Consider the following 12,040-nt stretch of genomic DNA (forward strand, 5'->3'; position numbering starts at 1 on the left):
TGCTTTGACAGATGTTGGCTGAAAGTAAATCTTTTACTGTACAGAAAAATGATTGTGCCTGCCCTTCCCCTACTTCAAATCATGGTAATCATAAACAGCTGATTATAATGTTCGTAGAAGGGTAAAAGTTATTTAAAAAAAGGTTGCAGTAATTTAATAAGTCCTGCAACTAGCTTCATTTTTTATATTTAATTGATAGGAACTGCATGCATCAAAGAAAACACATACTGAGATTTAATGTGCATAAAATGGATATTAGCATTTTAAAGAGGCAGATTAACACATTAATCCAAGTAATTTTCATATATTGCTTTTAATAAAATCTTCACAGTGTAAAATTCTTAATGAGGCTAATCACAGGCATTCCATTTAGTGGGGTGATTAGGGATAACATAAAAGTATTTTTAATCAGTTTTCTAAGGCTTATGGTTTTTTTATTAAAAATTAAAAATTTTACTTGCATTTTTATTACTGTTTTAAGTAGGAAAAAACTTGAAAATGCAAATAAAGCACAACATTCAATCATGTAGGTATTAATTATTTACAAGACGTTGTCCATTGTGGAGAGACTCTTAGCCTTAGGGGGGAAATATAAAAACAAACAGACTGAAAAGTATACAAAACTTTACAACTACAAATCAAGCATCCTTTCCATATAAATTATACATTAAATATACTGTAAGAATTACAAAGATCTCATCTTTGAAGTACTATCAAGCATGTATTTACACTGGGAGAAGGAGCTTCTGTAGGCAAACTTCCCTTTCATGCCTCCTAGTCATCTTTGCATTCCTCATAGATTGAGCGCAGCGTATGGAGGGCTTCCACTGTTACTTTGAGCTTTCCAATTACTGCACTATCATCTTGTGAATCGAAAACTAGAAAGGAAACATCAGAAAACAGCATTAGCAATTTCATTTAAGGTTTTGCTTTTGTTCTGATAATTTTCCTTAGCATTTGGACAGATCAAAAGGCTCCTAGCGTATGCTTAAAAAAGAGAAAAATAAAGAAATAAGAAATCTTCCAGTTCAGGCACTCAGCCTACCAGAAACAGAGCACTCCAAGAACTAGAAAGTACATCAATAAAAGTATAGTGTTGGAATTATCCTTAAAATAAACAATATTACCTGCATGATAATTGCCTATATAAATTAATCATTTTTCACAATATGTAAATATAAAGGTTCCATTTTCTGCTAAAGACATATACAGCATACTTATAAATAGTTATAAGCAAAAAAACCCCAACCCCCAACCCCAAAAATACCTGATTAGTGAGTTTTCTACACTGTGTGTATGACTGGTCCAAATCAGCTTGGACAGTTACTAGTATGTAAATTTTTACAGTTGGTACAATGCAAAATTATTCTTATTCCAGGCCTCTATGTGTTGTAAAATCGTGAAGTGTAGATGAAGACAGTACTTTGCCTAGACGAAGTACCATTTAACTACCTTCATCTTTGTGTATGTGGGTTTTAAAGGACTATTTAAAATTTCTGTTTTACAGAAATTAGCGAAGATGATTTTAAACTGCACTCTTTTACAACATCTAAGCCCAGAGAGCCACAATCTCTGCTGCTGTCATTAAAAGCACACTGATAACAATCAAAAATGGGGGTCTTTCCCAGTCCTGCATAAAAAACAATGAGGCTGCCTAACATGACTCTAAAAGGAATTTGAATGAAAACAAATAATCTTGACAGCACATCTTTTCAAAGCAAATTATACAGCTGACAAATGGCAAGGTTATGCATTTACTGTGTAAACTGGGGTAAGTACGCTGGGACATGCAATGATACTGCATGCTACTACTACTTCTAGGCCGCTGGGACAGCTCAGAAGAGGTTTGGAAAAAGAAAAACTACTACTTCTAGGCCGCTGGGACAGCTCAGAAGAGGTTTGGAAAAAGAAAAACATGGGATAAACCTTCCATTGTTTACGTTGTTAATGGAGCTATTACAGGACAGACTGGAGGCTATTCTGAGAGGTCCAAACCGTTTTGTATATTCTTGGACAAATCACTCTGTGAACTGTCAACGTGAAGAGCAGACTTCAGGGGACAGGCTTCTATATTCTTTTTCATCCAGCCTCTTGCTTACCCATTCACTTAATTGCTTCAGATTTCACACAGGCCACTTTCACACCACCAGCAATGAAAGAAAAAAGATATGAAAGGGATATATGCTTGCAGCCCTCAAAAAGAATGAAGTTTATGGTATCTAACTTAAGTATGATTAGATCGTCATGTGGTAGCCTCATATGAATATCCCTGTGTCTAGGTTTATTCTTTTTCCCTCAAACCAACATCTACCTCAGAGAAAGTGTGCAATATTGTTTAGGAATTATATTTATTGTGCTATTACATGTAATTGAAGTCTGTGTCCAGATCTTATGAACACATCATTTTACAATGACTTCATCCAAGAAAATATACTGATATATTCTACCTTTGCCATGATCTGGCATATATTATGGTGAAATGCATTTCAGTTCTCTGAAAGTTCTACATTTTCAGAAAATATGGTTACAGATGCAATAAAAATACCTTAACTGTACAACACCTACAGGGAAGGGAAGAAGCGTGGACAGGAATAAGAATGAAAATATATCTATGAAGGTGATAGTAATGATAGGAATAATGTACATAAGTAAAAAATAGTTCAAATGTTTTATAACTAGGGGAAGAAACTCTCCTCACAGTGTTGAAGTAGCTGTCGTTACATAATAATGATTACCTTTTGATGGAACAACAAGTAGTAACAAAAACTGTCCCTGTTATTATAATTATCACAGCGGTGACAATCAGTTTTAAGTTTTGTGATAGGTGACTTTCAAGGGTAAAAAATTATATTTATATCACTAATCAATCTTATCAAATGGGAATTATGTCATTAGGAATTATGGCCATAGAATCCAGAACAAAACCAATTTTCCAGTGAGACACTATGAAATACCTTTTTGGAGATGGGCTTTCATAGAACTACTTAGGGAAAAGTTATTGGTGGATAAAAGATTAAGTGGTTCAGCCACAGTAAGAAGTGCATCAAATCTGTGTATTATTTTTCCAGGGTATGGAAATTTGATTCTTCTTAGAATTTTCCTTATCGTGTTCCTGGAATTTTGATACATACTTTGAGTATTTTAGCTACAGCATGGATGCAAATCATGCATGATAATGCAAATGGATAAGAAAGCCTGTTTCTTTTCCTCACTACTCAGTTCCCTGTCACTCAAGGTATGGTAATTAGACACAGCAGTAGAAGTCGCAAAGTCACAGCGTTCTACTAGGGCTAACCAGAATGCTCGCTATCACAGAGTACCTTGTCAACATGGGTGCACTGCATCTAGTAATCATGTGTGTTCACTTGCTGTTATAAGAGACGAATGGTTTTGTAAGTTACACTCACAGCTTCTTCACTGAGCTTTACCACAATGGGGAAGGAGGATGGAGAGGAGCTGATAAGGAGAAAAATGTACCATTGATAACCATGTCCCTGCTACCACGGGGAACAGGAAGGTCTAAGCAAGCAGAGTATTTTCCTTCACTGTCTATGAAAGGACTGAGTAGCCTTCTCAAGGCTTCCTATCAGCGTTATAAAAATGCTGCCATAAGACCCAGGAAATGGAAGATTCCACAGCTCCTACCCACCTCACCTTGCTTTCATGAGTCACTGTGAAAGTTTGGTCACAGTCTGTTACAGAAGGATGCTCACTCTAAATTGATTCCTAACCAAAGCCACGAGTATTTCACATTGCCTCAGATATAGGTTTCATATAGAGGACACAAGCTTGAGGTACTTTGGGGGTTATAACATAACTTCAGATAAGATACAGACATTAGCAGTACATAATTACTGACATAAATTTTAATAAGAAAATGTATGTTTATAGTCCTACTAGCATGAAGTATGTTGTACAAAATAAAGAACTATAGTTAAGTGGACATGTCCTGAAAATTCTTAGGTTGTAGAAACTAATTACTATGAGCTGGGAGTGTTGTTCAGTTTTGGGGTGGGGTGGGGTGGTAGTGTGTTGTTGTTGTTGGGTGGGTTTTTTTAACCAGGTTTTAAGGAATAACAATAGTACACAATTTTTTGCTGACTATTGCAAACAAATGGAGGAGCCACTAGCAAATGCTGAAGAATTTCTTATTGAAACAATGTCAAACAACTACTTACATAGCAAAGCTTGCAAAGTAAAGCAGAAATTCAACAAATAGTTTTTAGGGTACAAAAGGTTTCAAGAAAGTAATCTCTAAAGCATACCGTCAATATCTTGCTCAAGGATGTCTCTTTGCTTCTGAAATATCTCTCTCAAACTGACATAAGCGAAACCAATATCTTCACATTCCAGATCCTGTTCATCTTCTGGAGGATCACTGACCACTGTAAATCGTAGACTAAGTGTAAAAACAAAAAGGGAAAAAAAAAAAAGTAAAGAAATTTTACCTTCAAAAAGGGTTGAAAATTAAAACAAGAAAAAAAAAGGCAAAAATCACACCCTATTTTACCAGTTAAACATAAACCAGAACTCTTTATCAATTATATTCAACATTTACCATGACAAGAATCGCCTGAGAACCTTTCTTTTAAATATTCCTGCCTTCATTAGCATTATTTAGCAGTACTAGAAGGGCAGAGAGGTTGTAACCACAGATCTGCAGGCTTACAGAATTTTTTGATTTTTCTCCCCCCTCCACACCACCCTGTGGCACAATCCTTGTTCATGTGGCAGGGACAGGCAGAATAGTCTAAGGATTAAAGACTTTTTCACATTTGAAACTCATAAGTTTGTTTAGCTAAGCTGCTGAATCCAACTGTTCTGTCACAATTTCTTCATATCTACTTCCCCATAGGTAAAAACCAAGATTCTATCCATGTACTTTGATATTTTTATAGAAAAAACTCATTTATATAAAGTAACTAAAAATATAGTTAGGGATTTTTTAGTGGTTTTTTTTTTTGTGTGATTTGTTGGGGCTTTTTGATATTATTTTTTTTAGATTTTTACTGTGTTGACTATACCACGCAAATTAGTCAATGTGAAGAAATAAAAACAATTCATAAGCAATAATGGAACGTTTACATTCAATGTAATTATGTTTTGTTGGTTAAAACCTTAAATATCAGAGGCTTGTTAAAAACATTCAACTACTTCAATTCAGTCAGGCCACATAAGATGAACCTGTACAAAAATTTCAGCTTTGATGTGGAGCTTGCTTATGATGTAGAGTTTTTCAGTTGTCCCCAGTTATGGTGCTTTGTTTGCATAGTAGTTTTGGAACACGTTAATTGGATTCCCATTGGACTAGACTAAAGTAAACTGAAGATGTGCTCCAGGAGTACCTACACCTAATAGACATTCAGTCAGTAGGATCAATTTAATTCTCAAAATCATCCTAAACATATATGAAATGCAAATATCAGACTATTAGCAACAATTGCTTTGCACTAGAGATTCTCTGGTCTGTACCACTTCATAATTTAGATCTAGCCTTAGTAAATTTTAAGTCATGCATTTTCTTGGCTTTACATTGAGTGGTGTGGGAGACGTGAGAAAAACAATTCAGAAAGACAAACCATATCAAACGTTTTCCTGATATCAGAAATACTAGCCACATTCAATGAAGCAATTCTTTCCAAACACCAAGTGTAAAATATTTAGCTGAAAGTCTTTGAGAATTTTCACACCCCATTTAGATACTTGGAGAGCATATCCTAGCCAAGAACACATTCCACAAAACCAACAAGAACCTAAAGGCAGTTCTCTCAAAATAGTATCTTTCTAATGTTGTCTTGTGTATTCATTATTTGAAAGTTGGACCTTACACAGCAATTTCTCCTGCACTTGTTCCCTCTCATGCTTTATCTTCATTATTCTGTTCCTGTTTTACACATAAAAAACTACCCGTGAGCACAGACTGGCTACAAAGTCTCTGAGTATTTACTGTGCTGTCTAAACAGCCTGTTTGTCCACGCCAAACATCTAAGCCCAACAACTATGCTAAATATTTGCATTTTTCCTGTGAACTTAAATTACACACATTGCATCCAAGTATGGCTTTTCTTTTAAACACAATTCCAGTACTGTGCTGGAGCTGACTTGATTTGAGTGGCTTGTGTTGGGGCCAAAAACACAGAGACTGACAAAATGACAGGAATTCAGAGCTAACTAATTTTTTGGTATGTCTTGGCAATGTTGTTTGAACTGTGAGCTTTACAGACTAAAGATGTTACAATAAACATAATTCCAAATAAGTAACAATCAAGTTGCATAAAATCAAGTCTACAGGAAAGGATATCTTAGACAAAATATAATCAAATCTTACTAAAAGACTTCAAACATAACTGCAATATGTGCTTATAGTGGTTTATTTTTGTGCTTGGCTCTTACTGACAAATATTTATTATAGAAAATATATACATAAATATATGTTACTAAAAGCAGACATCTATTGAAAAATCTGTGTTTTAAAAAAAAAATCTGAAGGCAAAAAAAGGAAAAATCACAGCTATTTCCCACAGCAGGTGGCTTGCCTGAGTATAATGGATCTAACTTAATGATTTTGGCACAAAGCTAAGCAGCAGCAAAACTGCCAAAACTCAGTGAAAAAGAAAAATATTTAGGTATTGAAAATAAATCTTAAATCAAATAAAAAGAAATAAAGAATTGTAAGAATAACTGATAAAACCGTTGGGTATTGGGAAAAGATCTGTTTTGTTGTGATTCAGTGTCCATATTAAATGGAATAAATTGGAGAAACCAGCCAAGCAGTTAAGATAGTGATAGAAGAGGAGGAGATTAGTGCTGGATTGTTATCCCTTAAAGGTGCCAATTGCTACTAAAATTTTCACTGAAACACAAGCTAAAAGCAAGCCTAGTAACATTTGGGAAAGTACCTTATAGCCAAGTCAGGACAGTCTATAGGACAGTCATTCATACTGGTCCACTTTCTGGTTTGGTTCATATGCAAGCATTTTACACGCATACAGCGAGCTTCAATAGAACAGATCAAAAGAACTGCATCTCTAACACCTTACAGTTCCAATATGCCTAAAAGATCATTGGATTAAATCTTTGCTGCTAATGAGGAAGGGATGATTTGAATTCTGGATCCCACGGGAATATTCCAACTGGTAGACCACAAGAATGGTACACAATCACTTGGACTTTTGCATTTTTAAAAAACATTACAAATGCTTTAGGCTTAGAAAATATTTAAATATGATATTCACCATGCTTTAACTTGTTTGATTCATTTACCAAAAACTGCAAGAGTTTTGTTTTCAGGTTAAGCTGGACAAAAAGACAGAGGCTGCACTGCCTTGGAACGTACTGCACACGAACAGGCTCCTCGCCCTGCATCAGCACAGAATGTACAACATGCAGCTAGTACCCAGTGTCACCTTAACCCTGCCTCACTTATGCAAGAAACTTTGAAGGAAGTTGGAATACCAAATTCTACTACAATTTCTTACATAAAGCTATGCATAGTATTCTTCTCCCATACTTCGCTCTAGAATCCTAGACTTTTTTTCTAGCTCATTTCCACATTTCCATCATACCAGGTAACAGTACTCACTTCCTTGCAGGAACCCCATGCCTACAGGCAGCATTAGAAGTAGCTTTGACAACCTGTTTAAACATACTGTGTGAGAACGTATTTGCTAGCCACTATAAGAAAGACTAGAGAACTAAATGAAACTTGTCTACTAATTAAGGGTCGAAATAAAAGTAAAAAAAAAATAAATAATTGCCTTAAGCTTAAAATGTGGTATACAATGAAGCAGAAAAACCTGGACAAATATTTATTGTTGTTGTTATGATTGCACTTAAAGGTAATTCCCCAGCAGGTAATTTGGAGTGCCTGGAAAAAACCTTGTGATGCAGGTGATTTTGATTCTAATTCTTTATTCATAGAGATCAGTCATTTTTAAGCAGCAAGGAGAAAACCTCATGTGTTATATAGTTAGTATATTTATGTGAAGCTAACACTGTACACGTGCTCTATACTCCTATAACATGGATGCATAGATTTTGTTACTTTGGAAAACAATGATTTCATATAGTCAGTTTCTTAGAGTAACAATCATTTCCTACCAAGAAATGATGCACCTGTCAGGATCAGCCTGGAAACCTCTTGCATAAACCTGTTCACTCTTGTTATCACAGCAGGGTTACTGTTAGAAGAATGGATTCCTCCATTCTTCACATATGTCTCTTTTGACACTTGTCAGCAGAGCATATACTCTACTGCCAGGTCTGCAAGCACTGCGAGTACAATCTGGCATGAGCTATCAGGTAAGTCTCCTAAGACCCAAATTTCTACACACTTAAAATGCTGACAGTGGAATACAAACAGGATAAAGAATAAAAGATAACTATAACACAGTTACAGTAAGCTAAATGGACTGCCAGAAATGCTTCCTGTTATTAACTGATCTACAGACTTCAACGTGTAAGTAAACTATGGGGTTCAGATGATAAAGTAAAATAATTTTGTCTTTTTTTTTTTTGTTTGACAAATATTAATAAGTATAGCTTCCTAACATAAATAAGGAATGCAATTTGAACCCTTATTATATAGAAAAAGAAACAAAAAAAGGGCTACCCTGTCATACGACACAGCTATAAGAAAAAGCAAGTGTTCTGGCAAAATTTCCATATCAATGATAGAGACATTGTCTGTCTGAAAACATAAAGACAAAGATGCTTGTCAAAAGAAAAGAACCATCATTGTGGCGTGCAACAATTAATAATCTAAATGGGACTTTAAACAATTTTCCTAGTTTTTTCCGACATCATGCTTATACATATTAGACTTTGTATCATCCTATTTAGGGATATATTTTCTTTACTTCCTTGAATACTAAATATTCTTGCATTTTCTGCCACTAAAGCCATTTATTCGAATGTGGAACCAAAAATCAACATTTCTAATAAACTCTTAAAATGATTCCATATCAAGAAATGAAACTGAAAGAAGAGAAAAATAACTTTGTTTTGAAACCTTTTAATGAACAGTAAACTCCACTCCCAACAAATTTTAGCTTGGATGTTAGGAAAAAATCTGTCACTGAAAGGGCTGGTCAAGCATTGGAACAGGCTGCCCAGAGAAATGGTTGTGTCACTATCCCTGAAGGTATTTAAAAGACATGTAGATGAGGCACTTAGGGACACAGTTAAGGGATGGACTTGACAGTGCTGGGTTAACGGTTGGACTTGATGATCTTAACGGTCTTTTCCAACCTTAACAATTACATGATTCTATGAAATAAACTTTCCCATCTAAACGTTATGTGAAGCTACTTTTATTTGTACGCATTAACTAAAAGAGTATAAAGCTGTGAAATACATTATTTTCAGGGCCAAGCTGGCTCCTATTTCAACTACAGGATTAGGCTGTAGTTGCAACTTTGGCTTTGCAGTAATTTTATGTATTGTATTAGTATCTCTTTTAACACCTTCATTAACGTGACTCTCCTTTGTGAAGACAAAATAAGCACGTGATGTATCTATTTATTTATATTCTAACAGAAACCAAATCATTATGAGTATCATTTCTAACAACATTTATTGTGGCAGGGAGAAAATTCACCTGAAATCTTAATACACCGCTTAATATACATAATACACTATTCTATGCTCCTGTAAGAAGGCATAGCACAAATACTAATAAAGTGTCAGGCTAAACCATGTGCAGGCAATTTTCAATGATATTTATATCCTTGATAATTTGGTTTCCTGAGCTTTAAAGCATTAGTTTAGTTCAGTTCCTGTTTCAGCTGAAAAAACTCTGATATTAGTTTGTAAGGCTTGTGATAGAAAACATGTGTTGAAGATATAACCAGGCCAGGTTTAAAATGCATAGAGTTGAAAACATTTGGTGTATAGGCAGAATCTCCATAAATTTTGTTTCTTGGTGGTCCTCTTGCTGGGATAAAGTGGGGAAGAACTGGACTAGCGATGAACTTCCTGCCTTGCTATTTAGTCACCGCAGGCACCAATAAATGCAGAAAACAACCTACCTAGTAACAAAGAGGACAGTACCTTGATGGCACAGTAAAAAAGAAATGCTGTTGTGGGCAAAAAAGCTCACTGCTGTTATTTTACCTTATTCTTGCCTTCGGTTTGGTAAATATTTCGTATAGATGTCTAAGTATTTATAGGTGAAATTGCAGCTCACAGACTAGCTATTTTCCTTAGCTGAATTATCCCTCAGGAAAAAGAGTATTTTGTCCTCAGTATTGTGAAAATCTTAGTAGAACATGTTACCCACTTTCCTAATCTGTATGGTAAAATAAGTCTTCTGCTTGCTTATTAAGTGAAGACTTTTTTTAAAAAAAAAACCTCCAAACCTAACAATGTTTTGGTGTGATATTTCCATCCAAACATGTAATCATTTCATGGTGTTCCCCACTCCATTCCAGCAAAATCTGTTTTCTAGCCAAGATATGTAATGCAGCTTTAGTAGGGAAAGAGAACGAAGAGAGACCGCCCTCTTTCTTACTGCAGAGTGCTTTTGTGATTTGTGAATAAATACATATTTAAAAGATTTACAGTAACTCGTACACTTCAACTACAATCAGAAGCTATTCTACTCTTCTGTGAATTAAATAAATCTTTAAATTAATAACTGTTCCATTTTAATGAAGATTGACCTTCAAGAGGAAACAAACAAAGGATGTCATTCGTTCTCTCAAAGTAATGCGCATGCTATCTCAATCAAAAATTTGAATAAGAAAAGTTTTATTACTATAAGCTTGTACAAGACCAATTTATACTCTTTCTCATATGTATTCATATAATAGATGTCTGATTCATCAATATATATGTAGGTTTTTGGAAATTCCAGGGGCCGAGGAACACTTTCAGAAGCTCTTACACTTATTTTAGTACTACGTATTCAGAAAGCAAAAGCTGTATTACGCTACCATCAGGTAGATAATGTGCCTTTCAAATTCATTATTGATAGAATGCTGCTGATAGAATCTCTCTTTTGCAAAATGAGGCTGTTAAAAAACAACACAACCAAAACACAGTATTAAAACAATATTAAGAGAGGTTGCAATATCCCATGCCACGTGAAGCTACTCAGCTAAGAAATGTAGATCAATTGCCACATCAGGATACAGGAATCATTCCTAGCTGAAACTAAATTTTCTTTAGTTAGTGTTTTAGTTGAGTTAACTTCTCAGGAATAACTCCTCAATGAAGTCAAACAAGGCAGACAATAAGCATTATTTACAGAGACCTTTTATACAGTTTTTCAGCACTAATATGTACCTGTCAGTATGTAGATCTGGCTTTAGAAGCGTAGACTTGAGGTACTCTCTTCTGGCAAGATTATTCACCTTATCCACATGTATTACTGCAAAGCAAATAGGAATTCATATAATTATTTATCAATTGTTTTTCATCTTTAAGAAGAAAGAGGATGAAGAAAAGAACAAAGAAAAATAAATGGTTTTTTCCCTTGTCTTTCCTAAGGAAAAGCAACAACGTTAGAATCAAATTTGAAAGGTCATGTGATCTAATGGCATGTCACTGGCAGGTTTATGTGCACACTGTCAAAAAAGATACAAGCAGCATCTAAGCATGCCACATAGCTGTCATTTTCTGTTAATGGCAATAGCAGTCATGATTTTAAAAGCCAGTGGTCTTTATTGCTTTGTATTTGAAGTGATTTACTGCATTTTCTTCCACTGAGGAAGCTACTGATAATGATAACTTATGGCAGAGTGCTTGTCCTTTTTGACAGCCTCAGTAATTTAATCCTCCTTTCCTGCCACAATATTTCAGTAAGAGAAACATCTAGACCAATGGACTGGAGAAAATCCACAGCCTGGGGAGTGTGTGTGAGTGCTCTAAAAGCTTTTTATTGTTTTAATTTAAAATACAAACACAAGGACCAGCTTTTAATTTGTGTACCATTAATATGACCTACAGTGAAAGACAGCCTTGGTTCGGAAAAAACAATAAAATAATGAGAAACAGGGGTTTAGGACATTCTTTAAGAAGTTTTTGAGCATCTTACATT

At 35.0% G+C, this 12,040-nt stretch overlaps 1 protein-coding gene across 5 annotated transcripts in view; it reads right to left on the bottom strand.

Annotated features, from left to right (window-relative positions):
* Window positions 1–294: 294 nt before the first annotated feature.
* The window catches only part of RPGRIP1L (RPGRIP1 like), a 74,912-nt gene continuing 63,166 nt past the window's right edge, over window positions 295–12,040 (bottom strand). For all 5 annotated transcript variants that reach the window (XM_080364720.1, XM_080364718.1, XM_080364719.1 and 2 more), the window contains 3 exons: window positions 11,287–11,371; window positions 4,266–4,399; window positions 295–878 (listed from right to left, as the gene is read on the bottom strand). In XM_080364720.1, coding sequence (XP_080220846.1) covers window positions 775–878; window positions 4,266–4,399; window positions 11,287–11,371 — 323 coding nt within the window. In that variant the 3' untranslated portion in view covers window positions 295–774. The remainder of the gene's footprint in view (window positions 879–4,265; window positions 4,400–11,286; window positions 11,372–12,040) is intronic.

The sequence above is a fragment of the Falco punctatus genome (assembly GCF_963210335.1).
Source record: "Falco punctatus genome assembly, chromosome: 14".
Classification (NCBI taxonomy): Eukaryota; Metazoa; Chordata; class Aves; order Falconiformes; family Falconidae; genus Falco; species Falco punctatus.